The sequence below is a fragment of the Astyanax mexicanus genome, chromosome 1 (assembly GCF_023375975.1).
Source record: "Astyanax mexicanus isolate ESR-SI-001 chromosome 1, AstMex3_surface, whole genome shotgun sequence".
In the NCBI taxonomy this organism is placed as follows: Eukaryota; Metazoa; Chordata; class Actinopteri; order Characiformes; family Acestrorhamphidae; genus Astyanax; species Astyanax mexicanus.
The window spans coordinates 59,005,844-59,029,264 of record NC_064408.1 but is presented as its reverse complement, the minus strand read 5'-3'; the positions used below and the strand labels follow the sequence as shown (position 1 = coordinate 59,029,264).

General features: G+C 39.0%; 1 protein-coding gene across 1 annotated transcript in view; it reads right to left on the bottom strand.

The window, feature by feature from the left end:
- ptchd4 (patched domain containing 4) overlaps positions 1 to 22,971 on the bottom strand; it is a 29,169-nt gene extending 6,198 nt beyond the window's left edge. Inside the window, exons 1-2 of the mRNA XM_007245404.4 lie at positions 22,252 to 22,971; positions 16,358 to 16,838 (exon numbers count right to left, since the gene is read on the bottom strand). Of these exons, the coding sequence (XP_007245466.1) occupies positions 16,358 to 16,838; positions 22,252 to 22,803 (1,033 nt within the window). The 5' untranslated portion in view covers positions 22,804 to 22,971. The remainder of the gene's footprint in view (positions 1 to 16,357; positions 16,839 to 22,251) is intronic.
- Positions 22,972 to 23,421: the final 450 nt, after the last annotated feature.

Sequence of the window (23,421 nt, the reverse complement as noted above, 5' to 3'; positions counted from 1 at the left end):
CAGCTATAAAAACACAGCTTACAATAACTAGCATAGCCTACCCGCCTACCCAGTGCTTGGCATCATGTTATGGGGTGGTGGTAAAGGCAGATCACTTAACACTCTGGGAGTAAATCAAAAATAGGGATGGTGTTCTGTGTTAATTTAACACTCAGAATTTAACTACACTTCATTTAACACAAGACAAGAGACCAATACAAACCTACAGCTAACTACTGAAATGCAGTGTATCACAAAAGTGACTACACATTTCTGCAGATATTTAAGTATACCTTTTTATAGGACAACACTGACAAAATTAGACTTTGACACAATGAAAAGTAGTCTGTGTGCTGCTTATATAACAGTGTAACTTTATTATTCCCTCAAAATAACTCAATATACAGCCATTAATGTCTAAACCACCGGCAACAAAAGTGAGTACACCCCTTAGTGAAAGTTCCTGAAGTGTCAATATTTTGTGTGGCCACCATTATTTTCCAGAACTGCCTTAACTCTCCTGGGCATGGAGTTTACCAGAGCTTCACAGGTTCCCACTGTAATGCTTTTCCACTCCTCCATGATGACATCACGGAGCTGGTGAATCCTATTGGGTTTAGGTCAGTCTATCACCTTTACCCTCAGCCTCCTACTGTTATATGAGGTACACACAGACTACTTTTCAAAATGTACACTTAAATTTCTGCAGAAATATGCTTTGTATGTACTATTAACTAACAAAAACAATATGGGATTTGTGGTAACATCTGTATCAGCTATCTCAACCATATCGGCTCTAGTTCGCCCAGGTTAGTGGTTTACGTAATGGTACCACAGGGAAGTTGTCTCCCCCCAGCCATGGTGGGTATCCTGACCTAGCGCATGCAGCTGTGCTTGCGGGAAAAGAGAGAGAGAGAGAAACACAGTGCAGCGGGGAAGCCACTGTGCGCCATCATCCTCCTGACATTATCTAAATGGGTTAGCACATCCTGATCAGGCCTACCATAGATATTCTTCCTTCTACTCTTTTATTTTATTTTTTTTGTCAGAGGACACCCGAGGACATGATCATGGACTGCAACTTAGCTGCGCCAGGTCTCTCCAGGAGCGGCCCAGCAAATGAAAGGCTGTAGCTCATGTCTCTGTGTGCCTGCTAGACAGGTACAGAATGGAACAGAGCTTTAGAGGGGCAGTTTGTCATAAGGGCCTCCTGTGGATCTTTCTAGACGAGATATGCTGGAGAAAGGGCGCTCCGACATTCCAATAACGGCAGCGCACACACCCTTCCACATACGCGTGCACACAGTCCTCCAGCGTCAGCGAGTCATTAAACAGAATTACTGCTTTGAAACTTCAGCACAGTGCACGAGGCAAACACATCCATCAGCTGCAAGAAAACATGCCTGGATGAGGTCTTAATATATAGCTCATAAAGCATATCCATTTCTGACAGGTGATGGGGAAAAATGGTCCCCGCCGGTGTCAGTCTGTTTCAGCAACAGACAAAATAAATATATATATATATATATATATATATATATATATATATATATATATATATATATATATATATATATATATATATATATATGGCAAGGTCTCTGCTCATTTGCAGTGCTATTTTGATAATGCAACACAATTGTCCTAATCTTCATAATAAAAGGCCAAAATTAGTCTTTAGTTCTTAAACACAGAGTTCTTTAGCCTGAAATGTTCATTATATGCATAATTCCTGGTGCATCTTCCTTCATAAGTGTTGATGTCAAATTTAAAATTAAAAAGAACAAAGAACCCTCCACAACCCTGTCTCATCTTTTCAACTCTGTATCTCTCCTTCCTGTCTCCACTTATCAGAGAGGGAGAACTGGCTCACTACACTATTAGTGTTAATTTGAAACATTGGGTGTTAAATTTTTAGGTTCATATAGCACTGCCAATTTTACTGCGTTTGACAAGCAAACTCCAGCCCGAAATGTTCCCTCCCCTCTCTTCCGTATCCTCTTGAATAATTACAAACTGATGTCATGCTCTGAACTAGCAAACATACATTCTGGTTGGGTCACGAATAAAGTGAAGGAACAAAGGAATTCAGAGCAATCCCCTGAATCCCTCCAGTGTATTTGTTACCTGTATGTCATATTTACAGACAAATGTTCTCTTATCTTGACATAGCAGATCACTGCTAGGTTAAACTCTTACAGTTAAACCTCTTACAGTTAAACACATCTGGAAGAATTAAATGAACTACGCACAAAACAACGCACTATCCCATAACTCTTACCTGCACACAAACCCACCATAACTCTTCAAATTGCATCACAACATAAGATTTTGTGTAAAGAGCCATGTAGCACTGCAGAACTACAAAAAATGTACAAAAAAAACATTAAAACAACCAAAATGCTGAAGATATATATAAGATATATCATCACAAAAACACCATATCTACACTTTTGTTTTTCACTGGCATTTGTTCTTCACATTGTGTCAGCATGATGTTTCATGATGAGTAGGCCAACAGAAATGCTCAAACAATTAAACTATTATGAAAAGAAAAACAGACAATAAGATTTATATATTTCTTTTTTACTTTGACAGCCACATATTACATTAATAAGGTCCGGTCAGTCCTCACTCTGCTTGCTCCAGACTCTGAGCTGTGATATAAAGACTCAACTTCCCAGAACACACCTGACTTCCCTGACTCCACTGATCACATTATGCTACGGTATTCCTGCTCTCCAAGTTACTAATTGGCTCCACCTGCCCTCCCTAGTATATATATACCCCCCAGTTTGCTCAGTTCATTGCTGAGTATTGAATCTAGTTTTGCTAGCTCTTCTACGACGCATTTTATTATTGTTCCTACTTCGTTACTGAACCTTTTTTGTATTCCTGTTTATCGTCTTTTTTATCGCTTTGCCCATTTGATTATTTACTGGTTGCTGTTTTTTTATTTTTGGACCTCTCTTTTGCCTTCTCCCTTGTGTTACTGGATTTACTGTGTATGACCCTGCTTTGCCTGACTACTCTTTGGTATGTTACTGACCTTGCTTGTCGCTCATAACTCTTGCAAGCCTAGTCACTATTGTAATAAGCTCTGTCATTTTTATCCCTGGTCTGGCCTACATGAGACATGCACCTTTTATGAATGGGATATTCCAACAGGACAATGCTCATTCATACTGCCATGAGCTTTCACTGAAGACACAGATGCTATGCCATGGCCAGCCACATCAACAGACTCCCAATTTTACTGTATGAAAGCAATGTGAAACCAGTACTGTTACTCTATAAAGCACTACAATGATTGATTTATAAGTTTTAATATTTTTATCAAAGCAAATTCTTGGTTTTGGTCTTGGTTTTTCTCAGAATCCAGTAGGTCCAAAGAAGAACTGAGTATGTAGTGTGTTTCAAAAAGAATGATTTGTTCGTTCTGAGCTTCATCCATCAGTATGCAGTTCACTTGTTTCAGAGAAGCCCTGAGAGAATTAGTGATACTGAAGGCTAGACACATGGACAGAGAGAGAGAGAGAGAGAGAGAGAGAGAGAGAGATAGGAGAATGACTAAAAAAGAAAACAGTCTGAGAAGTATGAAGTACAAAAGTGCTAAAAAGTAAAGAAGTGAAGTGAAAGCAGAAAGACTGCTTAAAGCATGTTCCATTGTCTAGTTTTGACAGCTTTTGTTCTTGTCCTGGGTCAGTTTTTTTCCCAAAGCATCATAGCATTTAGATCATCTTAAATGTTACAGCGAGTGTTCACAATTACTTCCTCCTCCATCAAAGATCTTTCTGCTAAAATGCTTCAGGGACAACAGATCCTGAGTGATGCAACACTTTGATATTTTGTCAGCATTAGATAGAACAAAGAAAGATACAGGAAAATGTTCCTGAAATGATCTGTCTGATGTTACTCTGATCTAGTTAAGACAGCTAAATAAGTTTATATTATTCACTTTATATTATTAATTTAGATGCTATTTAAAGAGATGATGTAAAAGGCAGGTACAGCAATATATAGTCTTTACTAATAAATGCTAATTTGTTTAGAACATCAGAGGTTTAGTTAATAATGTTGAAATGTATTCTGATGTGGACAGAAAACAACACAAACCTTTATTTTCCAGAAAAGGCATAGACACAGCTGCAGCTCTCCACTGAAGCTGAGAGCATGTTAGCTAGGAAGAAAACTGCCGAAGCACACTGGACAGTTTGTGTATGTTTTCTGTTAGACTCTTCTCATTCCCATAAATTCAAAGCACAGCTTTCAGCCTGTCATAAAGTTTCATGTCAGTGTATATCACGCCACTGTCAGCGCACAGCAGTGAGTTCAAGGCCTCTGCTTTCAGCTCAGTTTCTCCTTTCAGAGCTCACACTCTGAAGATGTCATTGTATCTGTACTGGTTCAGTCAGAAAGAAATTTAAAGTACAAAATTTGAGAAAATTTGATTGATATTATTATTACTATCTTTTTTTTACAAAAGAGAATTTTAATTGTTATGTTATGTACAACATTATACCATTCATTGTACCATTCATTAAAATACAATAAAGAGTAAAATACATTCTACTTAAAAGGACAAAGATGTTTTTTAGAATTCTCCTTAGCCTTTTTAATTGCATGAATATTTTTTGGATGATAATTTGAAGTTATATTGGGATTAAAATAATCATTTTAAAATCATTTTGGAACTCTGCTACTGCACAATGTAACTCATGGATGCAGTGCTTAGTTACACATGCATTACACACTGTTTCTGTATGTGTAATTTAATAAATATTGCTCATATAAGTTTCTAAACCAATCAAACTTTATATATATTTTTAATAAGTATATATGTCATTACTCAAATAGGGTTATTCACTGTATACCAACTTTACCTCTTTGCAACACAACTGATGCTCTCAAACAAGAGAGGCAAGAAATTCAAGTAATTAACTTTTGACAAGTTTAGAACAGCTGTTAACTGAAACCCATCCCAGGTTTTACCTCATTAAACTGAATGAGAAAATACCAAGATGTGCAAAACTGTCATCTAATCAAGAGGTGCTACTGAAGAATCTAAAATATAAAACATATTCTGGTTTGTTAAAAGTGGCAATCAATATTAATTAGTTTCTAAACTGAAAGCTGTAGCATTTCTGGGTGGAGAAGGGACAAAGTATTGAGTTAAATGGTACCAGTGTGCTAAAACTGGGGTCTCGGATCGCTTTTTGCGGAAGTTCTTCTGGCCATGTCACGCGTCTTTAAATACTTATAGCACACGTACAGCGTCTGAAAGAGGATCCGGCTCAGTTTTACTGAACGCGAGTGGCTGGTGGAGCAATGGAGACTTCAGAAAGGGAAACTCAGACCTCAGAAGCTCATTCACCCATAGTAAAACCAAGTGTGTAGTTTCTTACTGATTGCGCTCTCTTTCTCTCTGAACATAACCTGGAATCGGATTCATCCGGTCTGAAAGAAGCTCGCATCACACCCGCCCAGTTTAAAATGATTCTTCTGCATATACTCGGTGCAATTACCCATTCCCACCAGAGAGGGCTCTAAAAAGAACTAACGGACATCAGCTTTAACACTTTTTGTTTACAAAAAATTCCATATGTTTTTTCTTAGTTTGAATGACTATATGTACAAAACCACATCATTTATGGTGTGTCCAAACTATATAATAAATATATACGTACATAAACATAGACTGTTTATACAATATTTTAACTCAAGTGCAAATTGGTCCGTGTGCTTAGAGCACATAAAAACATGTAGGGATTTGTTCTAAGGCTAATTTGCATATAACAAGCTTTAATTATTACGTTATTATAATGTCCAATATTGGAGTAACTACACACCATCTACAAAAAAAGATACAGTAAGGAAAACTGCTCTATTGTTAGGGTGTATTTCTGCAGTGGTTCCACTTCACTGAACTTGCAAATACATCTGTTATCTGTGGCCTACACAACACTTGATCCTTGCTCTGCCCTGACTAAGCCAATTTATATGGCCACTGGCTTAATGGCATGTAATATTTAAAGCTTGATGACATTCATGCTAAGTAGCTCAGCTCTAATCTCTTCTCAAGGCCCTCCCATCCCGAGCTTCTAGTGCTGCAGCTGATCAATAATACCATTGGTTCCCGCCACTGAGGTTTCAATCCTCCAGCTAACTCTGCATCATCTTTTGTATGGTGTGGAATCCCCTGTGATCAGCTGCAGGGTGGGAAATGGACGCTGGTGATTAGGTGTTTTTTGCTGTCCGGTGACAGACGACCTGTTTTCTGAGCACCGTGAGCATGTTAGCCATGACCAGGCACATTCCTGCCACACGTGGAGTGAATGGTAAAGCAGGGAGTGCGTGAGAGGAGGGCACAAGCTGTTCCACAGTCTGCAGCCCTTAATGAGCTCGATCAATGAGAATGACGTGCTGGGCTGGAGAGACAGCCACTGCGACAGGCACACATGCATAAGGGACACACACACACACACACACACACACACACACACACAAACACAGACTAGGGACATGTACTCTGGCTAATTTCAAAAGAAATTCATTTAACTGCATACAAAAAACTAATGGGTTGTACTATTATTATTGAATGAACATAAAAACATTTTTTAAATATCATAGTATGACCAGCATTTTGTATTTACAGTAAAAAGTAATTAACTAATTAACATTCAAGTTTTTAAAAAAAGCCGATCACTGAGTCCTACATGAACAATAATAAACCAGCCCCTCATACTCAACATACTAAACAATAAACCATAAGGCCCAGTATGTTACAAATACACTTTTCACAATTAAAACCCTCAGATAGAAATCTTTTGTTAAATCTCTACTTGCGTAAAAACTAAAACTATTTGAAGGCAAACTTTTTTGTTTCTATCAGTTACATTTAAGTAGCTTTTTGTGAACAAGCAATGCTTTGGTTTAATACTTAAACACAACTGAGTTTTTCTTTACTCTACTGAATATTAATGCATATTGCTGCAGGTTACTCTGTTACACTGATGTTCAACCATCTATTTGCACTTGGTAGCTATTGTGCATTTAACAAACTTGTTCAGAACTGACTGGTGAGCTTGTTTGTGCTATTTTAAATTTTGCCATGTTTCCATTTTTTATGCACACATAAAGGGAATGAATGACAGATGACAGAAAAGGAATGACAGATTTTGCATAATGTATTAGGGCAAAAAGTATAATATTTAATTGTGAAATGTAGTGAAGTTAAAGTTAAAAACCAAAAGTGAAAATTAAATACAAATACTTCGAAAAAATAAAGATAAATTTAAAAACTATGCCAGTAACAAATTATATTAACTTATATATTGTCCACCGCTGTTTTGGAGGAAGTCCATTGTGACTTCCACTTTGATTTTGAGGCGTGTTTAGGATAATTTAGGATCATTTTCCTATGCTATAGAAGCTCATACTTTTTTAATCCTCAGCTTTTTTAACAGATGGTGTGCTTTTGCAATTTTTAAAAAAACTGAATCTTTTTGTCCACCACCAGTAAAAAATTCCTAGCGTTACTTGTTTTTTTTAAAGCACTTTAAAAAAAGTGCTAATTGCACTTTTGTTTTTACATTTATTTATACATCATATGTGTAGTTTGTCCTTTCAGCAAGCACTGCTTTTACACTAAAACTGGTTTGCTTAAAGACGACATTAATGTTTCTCACTGATTCTGTAAAAAAAAGTGTTATATTCCATTCTGCTATTGTTCTTTACAGGGACCAACAAAGGGCTGCAGAAAGCTCTCCTATTATTGTGAAGACATATGAGCTCTGCAGAATCACTGGCACTGCTTTTTCACCATAACTTAAGAACAACTCTGTTACTTTCTCCTATTTTGCAAGTTTTCACCAATTAGTAATCCTTATGATGTAATACCTAAGGGAGCATAAGGGGTTAACCAAGAGGAAATTGACTCTTGGTTGGTGGCAGTTGAGAATTGACTTGCTCTGACACCACAATGCTTGTACGCTAATGAGGCAGAATGTTTAGCTATGCAGTTTTGCTTTAGCAGTGCCTGATGACCTAGTTTGTTTGAGAAGAACTTGAAAATGGCTATTCTCAGCATAAAGCCTCACAACCTACAAAAACATGAAACAGAGGGAGTCTTGTCCTTGGTTAGCTCTCTAAACTTCCAAGGATGCTATTTTGATGCTATTATAGCCATATACATACCAGAATATGACATACAGAGAGATTACACCATGACTGTCCACAAAATCTGACAATAATTCACACTGATTAACATGTGGGGACATTACCAAACATTTTGTGTAGACTGAGATCAAGAGGTGAATACGTAATGTGTCATTGATTTGCCATCCTGTCATTTGTCCATTCAAGGCAGTACGTATACGCTTCTGCTGCCAAGAAGGGTGACAGCCTCCGAATGGAGCTAAAAATAGGCACACTGCATGCATCTGAATGAAAATAACTCCAGTCTTACTCTAGCTCTCCTCATCCATTGTCTCCGAAACCGTGTTGCACACAGCTGGACTGGCTTCACATGCGAGGTTGTTTTTCTAGTTTTAAGCTCATTAGCCTGTTCTTCTTAACAGTGTGTAACAGCTGATCTGAATACTAGTATTTTTATATGTTTCTTTTTTTGCTTTCTTTCTTTTTTTCCTTTTACAATTAACACCTGACTGGTCCTCATGTTGAGAGATGACAACCAAGTCAAAACATTTTATTAACTTTAATGTGAAAGAATTAATCTGTCAGTAATACACAGCTAGTAGAGTAAAAACTACACTTAAAATGAGTTGTCCAATAATGCAGTTCCCCTGATGAATGTCTCTATTTATATTATGACTGGTTCTGTTCTCCCTACACAGTAAAATGGCATCCAAACAATACTGTGGTATAACAGTACGGGTTTACTGTGACATTTAAAAATAATGAGGGCATCTCCAAATGAACATGGTATTTCAAAATGACAAAATTTAAGATGTGTCAAGATTCTCTTCTGTGTTTGTGTTCCATGTACAGGAATAAGAGCTCACTGCTTGGCAAAAGAGGCAAGATAATTAAAAAAACCTGGTAGTTTTGGGTTTAATGAAGGAAGAACAAGCAAACACGAATAAACCAGTCTGTTAAATGTGGCTAAAAAAGGAGTAACCAGATACACATTCAACAAGCATTCCTGTCTAAAAATTACACCTATATATTGTTTTATTGTAAATAACGTAGTTTAGTTACACACTAGTGGTGGATGAACCATTATAAAGACTTTAATTCCACTTCCGTTATGCTTTTTTTATATAGCTAGAATTGCTGCAGAGTGCTGTGTGGAATGGCACGCTAGCTAGTGTTAGCCAAGTTAGCATAAGAAATCTGTTAGCTAACAGTTGGGAGAGCCTCCCCCATTTTTATTCCCAGGTGTGCCTCTCCCGCAGGTCTGGTATGTACACTCAAGTGTGAAAGCTGCTTTAGAGCCCGGGTACTGATCCCAGATCCTCCTGAAATTGGTGGTCTGGGATTTGCTTTATGTGGACTCGAATGTGGACTGTGCCAGGTGTGGAAGCTAACCGTGTCTGGATCCACGTGCAAGTTCGTTTTGTAACATGACTGCTTCAAATTATCGTGTTGACTCTGCTTTAATCTATAAATGCTTATTAAAACACACACTTTCACTGGACTGGAGTGAGTGAGTGATAGTACTAACAGCATAAACACTGGACTGGCTCTGGCCTGCATGGAGAAACATCTTCTTCACATAGAACAGTGAGGAATGGAATTGCACAGAAGATCCAGAGTTCGGAAAAAGATGTGCGTCTAAACACACATAGAATCGGTTCGGACTAATTTATTCAGGACAAGTGTGAAAAGGATGAAAAACCATTGTTAAAAGAAATACATAAGAAGTGCACATATGCGGAAGAGTCCAAAGAGACTAACGTTTTGGCGTAATTTTGGGCCTAAATGTAAAGTGCTATGTGTGGCAGAAAACTAACACTGAACACACCATCACCACTGTGAAACATGGCGGTGGCAGCATTATGCTGTGGGCATCCTTTTCTTCAGCAGGGACAAGGAAACTGGTCAAAATAGATAGAAAGATGGATGGAGGTAAATACAGGGCAATCCTGGAAGAAAACATGTTGGAGGCTGTAAAAGACTTGAGACTGGGAAAGAGATTCATATTCCAGTAAGACAATGACCCTAAACATACAGTCAGAGCAACAGTGGAATGGTTTATATGAAAAAAAAATATTTTAAAATATGTTAGAATTCATGTGTCCGTTTAACCTGACTGAGCTTAAGCTGTTTTACAAAGAAGAATGCGCAAAAATCTCAGTCTCTAGATGCACATAGCTGGTAGAAACAAACCCCAAAATACTTCCAGCTGTAATTGCAGTGGAAGGTGGCTCTACTAAGTACTTATAAAGGGGGGCTGAATACGTTTGCAAGTCATTCTTTTCATATTTTTATTTGAATAAATTTTCATTCCATTTTCATTCCACTTCACAATTATTTGCTCTAATCAAATGGTTTATCACTTAAAATCTAAATAAAACACATTTAAGTTTGCGGTTGTACGGTGACAAAATGTGAAAAATTTCAAGAAGTAACAGTACAAGCATTTTATAGAAATGCCTTAAAATATTTCGTTTTAAAACAGAAGCAGAAGTTGTGGGAATATCTCTTTTTTTAGTTGTATTGTTTACATTCTTCCTTCATATATTGTGTAATTTTCTGGAACAAAGTAAACCCTATAGTAATCAAAGTTTCCATTTAAAGCCTTAATATTTTGCATTATATGCACTCCTGACAGAAGAATAAGCCACAAACCTATATACAAGCCTAATCATGCCAAAAAAAAAGATGAATATAAAAAAAACGTGATATACATTTTAAATAACTTTTTATTCTATCTATTCTAACATTTTATTTAAAACATTTATTTTTATTTAAACATTAATAATTTGTTACTCCTCTCCCTCCAACAACAGTCGCTGTACTTCACTCTCTCAGACAGTTTTTGGCGTCAACACTTGTGTTAGAAACATAGCAGTTAGCCATAGTAGCAGCACAGCTGCTGTGTGGTACTCATGGATCTAGGATCGGTGGAGTTAGCTTAGTGAGTCAGATACAGAAAAATCCACAGGGGGAAAAGCTTTCATTTCAGCTTTCTGTCTTTTCAACAGCAGTCACTCTATCTGAGTCATTCTCCTCCAAACATTTATACGAGGGGGTTCTGTTGCCCAGACTTGAGCGTAAGAAATACAGTCGCCAAGTTCGCCCCCAATATTTGAGCTGGGACTCTCTTTCCCTTGATTACGGACAGGTGCTGCTTTTCAGTAAGCACACTGCAGCATTAAAAGCATAGCTGTTTCTGGCCATGGAGAGAGATGTATAGAGAACTCAGAGAAACTTGTAAAGGTGTTTATTAGTTTTGATTTGGCACAATGTGTAAATTAACACAGCTTGGTGACTTGCATTTGCAATCTCTGTGCTGTGTTTCTGAGTCCAGCTCTGCGGTCCGGTCACGTGACTCGGCCTCTCCCTGGGCCGAGATCACAGTGTTCTTCAGAGAACAGAATGTTATTCTAAGCTAATGGTAACAAGTTTCTCCCACCTGATTCACAGAGGTTTGAACACATTTGTTGCCAGACTGATGGTTTAACGTTTATTAAATGACTGATAAAAAAATTTACTGTAAACTTTTAAAAGCAAATAATACTGTATACATTTATTATATTTGGATATGTACACTTAGGGCCCTATTTTCACAAGTGTTAGTCTTAAAGTGAGGTGTGTTCACCTCACTTTTAAATGTGCAAATTTACGGTATATTACAGACATTTTTCAGACATTCATTACTATCTTGGCAATGCAAGCGCACTGCACGCTCTCAGTGGACATACAACCTCGCTTGTTACACACACACAAGGAGTGTGACCACACAGGTCAATTTCCTCTGCTGAGAAGAGCAGAAGCACTGTGCCGTTAAAATACCAATCCACCAAAGTCAGAGTGCACCTGACTTTTTTTTTTTACATTACATTACATTACATTTGGCAGACGCTTTTGTCCAAAGCGACTTACAAAAGTCAAGTACAAAAGTAATAGGAATTAAGATAAACCATTTTAGATAGGGCTTAAAGGAGGTCGAAGGAAAATAAAGTGTGCAGGAGGGGAAGAAGGAAATGAGGTTAGAAGTAGTTAGTGTGTTAGAGGTGTTAAGAGAGTAAGTGCTCTTTGAAGAGCTCTGTCTTCAGGAGTTTATTAAAGATAGCGAGAGATTCTCCTGATCTGGTAGTGGAAGGTAGCTTGTTCCACCATTGGGGAACTCTGTATGAGAACAGTCTGGATTGCTTTGTGTGAGTGTTTGTTTGGTAAAGCGAGGCGACTGTAAGAGTTTTGAATTTGATGCGAGCATCAACTGGTAGCCAGTGGAGCTCAATGGGAATGGGAATGGTCTAATAGGGAATGGTCTAATTGGTCTAATTGGTTTATTTCATGTTATGCCCAAAACAACAATAATTAAGAGACCTGCCTTTTGCACATTTTGAGCCGTTCAAGGGGTATTTTTTGCATCCTTGCAATACCAAATGCACAGACAGACACACAAGCTGCACAGTGCAGGGAATACGGTTTGCCTATAGATCGCTAAAATAGGGCACTTAATGCTCTTAATGCCAGATGAGAACACCATGCTATAACAACAGAGTACAAAGAGTTCTACTAAAACCAGAACTGCATTAATATATTAGGAATAAACTACTCTGGACTTGATTCCTGGACATGGATTAAGTATACTATTAAAATAAATAATATTTCAGCCATGATTCACCACATATAAGTTTAAACTATTATTATTGTTTTTGTAAGTTCCCACATCTGCAGCACACGATCAATTATCATAGACAGGTTGCTTTAAGTACTTTCTGCCACAAACAGTATCTACAAATGAAGAATATGGTGTTCATTTCTTTTGTAAGTACAGTGAAATGGGTTTTAGTTATTATATGTATAATCAGCACTATGCTACAGATGTGGCAGATGGAAGAAAGGTTAAAAACACCAGAGTGTTTCTATAAGATTAATCTGTGTCTTTGAAATCTTCCCTATCTTTTATGTTAAACATAACTGTCTACACTTTGGTAGCATTCCTAAAGCTAAAGTAGTAAAAGTAAAATAAGTAAAAGTAAAAGAAGAAGAATAAAAAAGGAGAATAAATAGTGTGCAGAGAAACATGATACAGGATTACAGTCTACAATCTTCTTTTGCTGCAATACAATTTTGTCAAAACCAATGAAACATTCAACAGTATCTGTTTGAAGTCTACGTAAAGATTTAAGATACAGTGACATACAAATGTTTGTGAAAACAATTAATAATACTAATGATGATTATAGTCTAAAATCTGTGAACTACTTAGACAGGATTTGGTTGGACACACTTAAAATTCTTCACTTTACTGTCTCTGTCCCGGCATCAGTCCCACTGCCCATCAGAATCACGCTGGGTCTCCAGGGACGCCTTCCCACGTCACAAGACGCCTGTGGCCAGCAGTGTAAAGTGTCAACATTCATCTTGTCCAGCGGGACAAAATCTATCCCACCCGATTGTGCCCCCCTTGTAAGGTCCAAGCTCAGTAAATCAGGGCTCGCTGGCATTCCGTAAAAGGCTCAAAAAATCCACTGGTCAGATCACAATTAATCTTCCACGCTGGACTAGCCTCGCTTTACCACTGAGCGTCCAAGCAGCTCAGATCGTTTGGGACACAATAGGTGCAGTATGGAAGTGAGATATTTTACAAAGAGCAGAACATTATGTGTAACCTTGACCGGGTTTATAACCTTACCCTGGATTTTACAAGACCATAATTTTTTATCAATAATGTATGACTAATAAAACATGGGCCTTGTCTTTAGCAGTCTAATTATGTAGTTTCATTTAATGCCTATTAATTGTGCATAAAATGCTCTTTTTGCCCCTCTATATGTTGTGACGGTGAAATCAGTGTTAAAAAAATGTAATGTCAAACAGAGAACGTGACAAGCAAACAAACAAAAAGAAAAACAACAAAAAAAATCACCAAATAAAAAACCCCACTGCATTCAGTTCAATCTTAATTGGCTCGCCAGATTTGGGAGTTCACATGGATAATGCCAGAGGGGCATCCTGTGTAACTGAACAGGGTCTAATTAGACAGTCAGTATTTATAGTTCTCTCTTCATGTTGGCCTTTCCTGTAGCTGATTTACACAAAAAATAACAACACAGGTCTACCATGTGGCATCTGCATTCGCAGCATACGTCTTGTCAGAGAAGGCGCTGACAGGGCTCTAATCAACTAGACACCACCACAGAGGGGACAGGATAGGACTGTGATTCATGTTTGATTTACTGTCCTGCTACCTTGTCGTGACAGGATGTTGGTGGACATCTGCTAGGCCGGACGGAATGTCAAACACGTTCTGTTTTCAAACCAGTCGGACGGTGTTATGGTAGGCAACTGGGTTTCTCTAAATCCTCGGTGAGATATCAGATACAATTTTCAATAATAGCTGCCAATGGATTAAATCTACAATAACCACAAAGTCTAATAGAACTGCTGCCTTTTAAACCCAAAAAAGAAGGAGGACAATTACTGTGATACTGCCCTGTTACACACACTTGAGCCTGGCAACCTCACACACAAGAGCTGTGTAAGGTGAGAGTTATATTGCCACAGTTTTAACCTTAATTAGATTTTTCCGCAGCTCTTGTCTTGCTGGTCAAGTCTAGTCAGATTTTAATTTAGGGTAGTTGATGGAGTTGTCAGTTGAATATGATTTACGTTTCATATGCTTCCGTTTTACCTATAAACATTGGGGCAAAAAGCAATGTACTCAGACTTGTCACTATGGCTTCCTTTATTTTTCTTTTCTACACACTTCTTTAGTCTTCATTATGGGTGCACAATATGCACTAAAAATGCGATGCTGTTAAAAAATCACAAATCCCAACGATTAATAAAAGGTCTCATTTCATCGTAGTTGTGGTCTAGTATGAATGAATGCCATGTAAGCCATATTTTGTGAAAAAATGTGCTCTTGTGTTTCTGTTCAAGCCTTTAGATCCTTTAGATCACTGAATTACTGGATTTCGGCTCTTGCTCATGAATATTCATACATGCAAACATAGCACCTCTGATTGGCTAACAGCACTGCAGCAGAAAACGCTACCTGTCTTCCCCCACAGTCAATTTTATAGCTCTAAAACTCAAGGACAAATTTTTTTCAGAGATAAAGCCTTAGTTATGAAGACAAAGCACTGAGTGCAAGGTAAAGTTTACCTCTAAACTTTGATGAACTTCGCTCGCCCATGAGAAGAGGGAAGAGACGCTGCCGAGCGGTGTTCTTCCCTAGTGTATATTAAAGGTCTCTGTAAAACACGGAATCCTCCAGAGATCTGATTTGAACCTGTAGTTTCTTACACAGGATAACTAACTCTAACTAGCTGGTGTAAACAGAGCTGTTAGCTCTTTAGCTGACGAGACAGTGCTGGTTCTGCTGCAGCCCGGCTTTAGCTCTGCCTGTTGGCGGTCCCAAGCCGAAGTGGGCGAGGCCATGAACTGACGAGTTGACGTAAACACAGTGCTTTTAAGATCCTAAATTAGTTTTATCTCCTCTAAGGTTTTCAGCATGTGGCTGTACTCATTTTTTTCAGGATAGGAAGTTGTTTGGTGTGTTTGTTCACTGTGGAACTCTACCTCACTCTACTACAATCTACTCTGCTCTACCTCATTTTACCACACTCTACTTCACTCTACCATCATCTACCACCATCTACCTCACTCTACCACACTCAACATCTACACACGTCTTTAGTCTGGGTGCACAATATGCACTAAAAAAAAATACTACGTGCGATAATGCTGTTGGAAAATCCCAATATCAGCTTGGAAAATGATTTTTCAAGGTACCTGCAAATAAACATGAATGAAATATAACCACATGGACATATTTTGTCTTCTTTAGTTTGCTTTCTTTCAGTTTCAGTCTTTTAAGTTTTTTGCTAAAATAGTAGTGATATTTATTTTTGTGTAAACCAATAAAATGGTAAACATAATGGGTAGATTTGAGACCAGAAAAACGTATTCAGGTCATGTGTACATATTGTACAATAAATCGATAATGAAATTATCATGACATTCTGAGTTTTGAGGTAAACATGTTTTGTTTATCCTGCTGCAAAAAAGGCCTGTAATCATCACCAGCTTTTTGTATTTGTTTACTTTCCTGACACAAACAGTCCATGGTGACAAAGGCGCAGAACAATTATGCCCCCCTCCCCTGTCATTGAAGAGTTGCAATTAGTTAAATCCTGCGCAACAATGGAAGGCAACAATCAACATGTGCACCTACCCATGGCGAAGAAGGGGATTCCGAGCAGCGTGGAGTTAAACTTGCCGTCAGAGATGAAGAAGATGCCAGCGGCCGTCACATTGGCGATGCAGATAGTGAGCACGCCAAGCAGGCCCAGGAAGGGCTTTCCACGCAGACAGTCACGCATGGAGCTGGAGATGGTAGCAGCCAGCAGCACCAACACCAGACTGACCAGCACCTCACTCTTAGCCAGCACACCAGTCTTGTGGAAGTCCCGCCACAGGCTGAAAGAGGTGAGGGACTGGATGTATAGGTCCTGGCTGGCTGTGGCCAGTCGGTGCGCCAGCTTACAGAACTCGTTCTCCCACTTCTCTGCGATTGCGTCCTGCACCATGGGCCGCAGGTTGCGGAGGTAGTAGGTGATCTGGATGGCGCGGGCCGACTTGACCTGCTGGTCTCGGCTGTGTGGAGCCAGGACGACACTGCCCAGCTGGTGACCAATGAACGCAACACGGCCATCCTGCACATAAAACAGACGGACGTGAAATACAGTGGAGAGAGGTGATGTAAACATTTCTGATTTAAACATTTAGAAAGCAAAATCAATAAAGAGAATGGTGTAATTCAATATGATTACTTTCTCTAATAACCTTAAAACAGACTGAAATTCTGACAGTGTGGACTCTAAATTTTCATTCAAAACTAAACTAGTCTTTGCAAACAATGTAGAAGATATTTTATTATGGATTTAGTACATTTATTACAAAATTACCAGCATATTTTGATTTGTGGATCTTTAGTAGATTGATAAACTGTGATTACTTGCTTCCCCTAAAGAATATAAATGTGAATCACATGCATGTGCATGTTCCAAGGATCAGGTAGCTTTACTGAAGAAATTCACAGAAATGTGCAATGAATATATAATAAATATGAAGTACATTTGAAGTACATTTACTGCAGCATTTTAACCCTTTTTTATTTAGGGTCAAAGGTCCTTTCTGAAGAGGGTTCTCTGAGTAAGCACTGTGCACTGACTATATCAATTGTGTTTTTATTTAAAAACTGCTTGAAGGTTTTCCTTGCTTGGGTGCCATACATGTTGAGTAATGTTCTCAAATCTATCATCAAATAAACACAAAACTACAGATCTTACATCATTTCCTGTGTGCTATATTTTAACTGTACCCAGAAAACATGTACAATTCTTCTCTTTGAACACAATTAGAGAAATAAGAAATTAGGAAAAAATAAATAGAAAGTTAAAAGCAATGCAATCTCTTTGGTTATCTTCACAAATTGTCTTACAATATGCTTTAGAAATAGCATAGTTAGTTGCTAATTTTTATTTAATAAAAATCGTTATACTGTACTCAATGGCTTTACAAAATATGGTGAGTTTCAACTAATCCATCCTTAAAAAATCCTTAATAAATATTGTGATGTATCATGTAACATAAATAATCTGATGTTGTTATATGTTTTTATATTGCCCACTCCACAATCTGCTAAATGTGAAATGTATGTGAGATGTGCAAAATTTTAAACCGCTGAAAGATGTTTGCATTAGGAGTTTGGCAAATGCTAGTTTAGGGTTAAATTATTTTTTGCACAAGACACATCTGAGGTGTGCCAAAGATAGATGACAGATATTTCAAGCTGAGATGACATGGATTGCCAGCCCTAAGGTAAAAATGAATGAATGCTCTGTAAAACTATAGAGCAAAATGACCGGCCCCTACTTTTGCCCATAGCACTTCTAGAAATATAACATCAAGAATTGGGAAGCCTGAAGCAAAACAAACACAAACAAACATAAGGAGCAACAAAATATTTCTTTTTACTTATTTGTTATTGTTATGATATTTTAACATTTTAACAATATTATTGGTAAGACCAGCAAATCAGCACAGTGATTACTTAGCTTATATCAACAGTAATAGTAAGCGCAACTGTTTTCTGCGCTCAATATGGGTGGTCATTTATTAATAAATACTTTTATAAGCAAATAACTAAAATATTTTGGTCTGGGCAACTTGTGTAGGTGAACATGTTGTGCTCATCTTAATCCCCCTGCAATGCGTTATCATTTTCCATATCTTCATGACATCTTGATAAATCCATTAGGATTAAGCCTCCAACAACAGTCCTATTCTCAGAAAAAGACCTCTAAAGAATCTCACCTAGTGAATCAAATCTGGGTGCCTGGCATGACATTTATCCAAGCATTTTTTTCCATCCCAGTGGCGTATCCCTAAAAATCCCATGGCCCGATCAACAGTCATATTTTAACAAACAGAGAAAAGCTGCAGTGTCAGAGGTTTTAATGTGCTTTGCTTTATGTGGTTATAGGTTAGCTTCAAACCTGAAGGTGTCTTAGAATGGTCACTGTCTCTGGGACAATCTGAACTGAACTGAAAGGAACATGGGCAGGTGCTATCACCTTCAGAAACACCTCGGCTGCAGTATAACAGCCTGGAGATGTTGTGGTACAGAAGGGTAACATGGGACAGACAAATAGCTGCCACTTTTGTTTCTCAGAAGAAACAGTGATGTTTTGTTCAGATGCATCTCGTTCTCTACTGTGTGATACCCGACTGGTGGGTAGCAACGACTACGTATTGCTTTCACTGGCTTTACTGCTGCAGTCCGCCATCCATAACAACCATTTTAGAAAATGTATGCAAAAAGAAAGACTGTAGGGAGCTGCTGAAACACAAATGGAACAGCATTAAACCCTAAACTCACAAAAGAGTGTAGATTGTATAATTTGTACGATGGAGATACATAGAGCATGTACGCATTTATGGATGCACAGTAACATCATCACATATGCTTACATCTGACTGACATATTTACATGTAAATTTATTTAATAGTATGCTGGATAAACAGAGGATTTAGGTAATCCTGTTGTATGGATACGTATTGCTACCAAGCAAGGCAAAAAGTCTTTTTCAGCATGTCACTAATACAAGATGGTATGACATAACTGTGAAATAAGCATCTAGATACAATCAGAAAATATACTGGTACTGTGAGATATTTTAAAAAGGTCATAATTATAAATGATTTATGCAAAAGCTTTTTTGTGGTTCTCAATCCGCTTGGTTTGGATTGAAGTGATGTCCGAGATTTAAGATTTAAGGATACTACGCATTATTTAGAACAATGAAAATAACAATGACACAAATGTAGGCCAACATAAGTTATGCCTACAGTTTGACTAAATTAACTGCGCCAGTAAATCTAATCAAAAAGATGATCTAGCCTAGTGAGTACTCTGCAGTTTTGACAATGACACGTTTCATTTTTCATGACACATTTTTCTATCAAAGAGTGTCTCATAATAATGATAAACTTGATCAAAATTACAATATATTCTGTGTTGTAATAGCCAAATATATTTACAGCATATCACAATATAAGACAGTCACTTATTGCTGTTGTTAGAACACAATGTTGATGCAACATGCTAAAAAAATTGTTTCGTTGTTTTCCCTGACAAAATTACTCTTCCATTCTACTGAACTAACATAAAGGCATTTTTCACCGTACTACATTTTAAATTGGTTATTAAAAAGGGTTCTAATATTATGAACACCGGTGGACATACATTATTATTATTATTATTATTATTATTATTATTATTATTATAGAGAACAACCATTTGTTAATGGTGAAAATAACAATGCAAGTGTTTTTCTTTGAATGGTCACTGTTGATGTAGCTATAAATGTTGCTTTTACTAAGGAACCCTTGACTAGCCACCTTTTGTAGGATATTTAGAAACCAGGATTTCTCTGCAGTGTCTGCTAAATGTACACATTAAGTGTATACATAAAGAAGACTGGGCCAATATCACCCCACCTGCACAGAGAAAGGAGGTTATAGGCTGTGGAGGCTGTGTGTAGCAGGTTTTCTCTGTAGCCTTTTTCGCTAACAGAGGGAGCACGTTACTAACAGCATATAGCAGCAGCAGTGCTAGTGTGTGAGAAAGAGCGGCGAGCTTTCCGCGGCATTCCCCGAGTGCAGTGCAGCTCTCTGCAGCTGATTCATAACCAGCACACACACACACACACACACACACACACACACACACACACACACACACACACACACACACGCAGTGTAGTCTATTCATAACCAGAGCTTACTACAGGGGGAGGACGGGCACCTACACTAGCCCCCGCCGCGGCTGATCCGCTGCTAGAGCTCGTTTGGTTAGCAGCAGGGCTAATCTCACAGCGCGGGCTCGGTTTTTATGAATGTAGGCTGAATGTAGCATGAACAGGTGTAGTAGACTCCCCCGTGTCCTCCCCAGCCAACAATGAACGTTCCTGTAACGTTAGGTTTAAAATAGCCATAGGGTAACCATAACATAACGTTATTTTAACGTTGTATTTTCCTTTAAACTTGTCATCTCTGTTCCCACAATGTTTTAAAAACTAAAACAAAACATTTTCCTTTCCTTTTAAGAAAACCGCCAAAGAACAGTAGCTAAATGTTGCCTTAAGGGTTTATTTCTCATGTGTATAATCTTAACATTTCAGTAACGTTCCTGGTAGGTTTTACATGGTCCAGTTAGACAGAAAAATGCAAAAAAGTAAAGAAAATGCATCTGAGCTGTATTTAAAGGAATTTACATAGCTAATGTAATAATACTGTAGTTACAAAAACGTTATCAAAACGTTTATGATACTACATGGTGTGCTTAAATCTGTCTTACTACTAGATAACTCCTACTAGATATCCCAGAAAGTTCCTTCAAAGTTACCTAAAGCTTTAGTCATATTAAGGTTATCAGAACATTTGGGGAACTTTCCCAGAACTATAATGTGCAACCAAATGGGAACATTCTATTTCTGTACAAGAAAACTTTCCTGAGAACCAAACAGCAATCAAAAATGACCTGAACCGAAAATTGATAGCTGCATAAGATGTCAGCCATGACACTTTCTAAGATAACAAATTAATGTGGGGTCTGTAGGATAAGTAAATCTGGGACCCAATAAGATGTGTCCACAGGTTCCATGTTGGCCCCACATATGGATGTCAGTGAAGGTTTCCATCAGATTCAGTAATGGGACCAGCAGCGGTTAAACATTGGCCCTGTCTGGGTTCTACACCTTACACAGGGCCTAGATGGTGCAAATACAGGCTGTAATGATGGGGCCCATTAAGGATCCAGTAAGAACACATAGCTCACAGTCCACCTGTGTGAACACCACATGAGCATGTTAGCTGGGTTCATGAACTCCAGGGACAATGAATGTGGCACATTTTGAAGTGTGTTCCAACAGTTTGTTTTGTTTTGTCATTTGTGAGATTACTGTTACAGACCTGAAGCAACAGACCCCACAAAACCAGCTGATAGAAATGAGACTTGTAGCAAAGATACTCACCTTTACTGATACGGCACATACAAATAAGCAAGAAGCTTAGATTGTTGTAGTGGAAGGAATTGAGGCTTACTATTCTGAGAAACTCTAAGCTAGCTTTTGGTTCATGTCAGACTAGGGCTGGACAATAATAGTTATAAAATGTTTGCAAGAAAGGTAGGATTTTAGTATACATTATTTAAATCACTAACTGATGTTTAGTACAGAGTGCTTCACATGAACTGGCAAATTCAATTTTTACATCTGCACTTGTTCAGTGGTCTTTAACATGCTGATATCGATTTTAAGAAATTAAGATAGACATTGTGATACGAATGTTGTCCATATCGTCTAGCCCTATTCCAGACCTTTAGCTAGTGTTGCTGCTGCCGTGCTGCGGTTCCACATCACCCAGTAAATCCACCGGTACTTATTCCCAGCAGCAACACAACCCCGCGCGTGAGGAACAGGGGGTGAAAAAAATATATTCCGAAAGGGGGGCGTGTTAATGCGTTGAGGTGGTGGGGGGTGAGGGGGAGGGGGTTTCCTCTACCTTCAGCGTCGTGTTGGGGTAGCTGACGGGCACCTTGGCCAGCGTTGTGTTGGCGAGCACGGCGGCGCGGATGTCCTCGAACACGGCGAGGATGTCGTCGAGCACGCAGCGCCGGTCGCGGTGGCGCAGCACGCAGAGGTGCGCGAACGTGTAGTTGAAGCCCTTGTGGCTCACGCGCAGCTCCAGGACCTGGCGGTGCACGTGCAGCACCTGCTCGGCCAGCTCCAGGATGTTCCCGCCGCCGGCCTTAGCCAGCAGGATGAGGCGGCCGTAGCGGCCGGGCGTGTGCAGGTCCGAGTAGAGCTTGTGCTTGGAGCGCTCGATGGGGAAGAGACTGTTGGCGAGGCTGCGCTCGATCTTGGCCAGGCTGTGCGCGGGAGCCACCAGCGCTTCGAGCTCCGTCTCGGGCTGGAAGCGGCTGAGCGCCGCGCATCCGAACACCACGGTGAGCACGGCGGGCACGGTGAGGAAGAACACGGGGTGGCGGCTGACGAAGAGGCCGAGCCAGTAGAAGGACGCCTTGAGCCCGCGGTGGATCGCCTGCCGCAGCATCCTCCACCTCCTCTACTCCCTCCTCCTCCGCCTCCTCCTCCTCTGGATCCGGCTTGCAGATGCCCCGCGCCTCCTCGCTGCTGCTGTGAAGCACATGTGACACGTGGCTCTCTCTCTCTCCCTCTCTCTCTCTCTCTCTGTATCTCTCTCTCTGTTTCTCTCTCACACTGTTCTCCGTATCTCTCTTGCTGTCTCGCTCTCTCTCTGTATCTCTCTCTCTGTGTATCTCTCACTCTCGTTTTCTCTCTCTCTCTCACATTATTCTTATTATCTCTCTCTCTCTCTGTTTTTTCTCTCTGTATCTGTCTCTCTTTCTCTCTATGTAGCTCTCACTCTCTTTTTCTCTCTTTCTCACTCACACTACTCTCTTCTCTCTCTTTCTGTTTTCTCTCTCTTGTTACCTTTCACTCTCTCACTCTTTCTCTTTATCTCTCTCAATTTTTTTCTCTCTGTATCTGTCCCTCTCTATCTCTCTCTCTCTCTCTCTCTCTCTCTCTCTCTCTGTTTCTCTGTATCTTTTCTGGGTTTTTTATATGTATATGTCACTCTCTCTCTCTATTTCTCTGTGTGTTTCTCTGTATCTCACTCAGTTTTTCTCTCTGTGTGTTTCTCAGTATC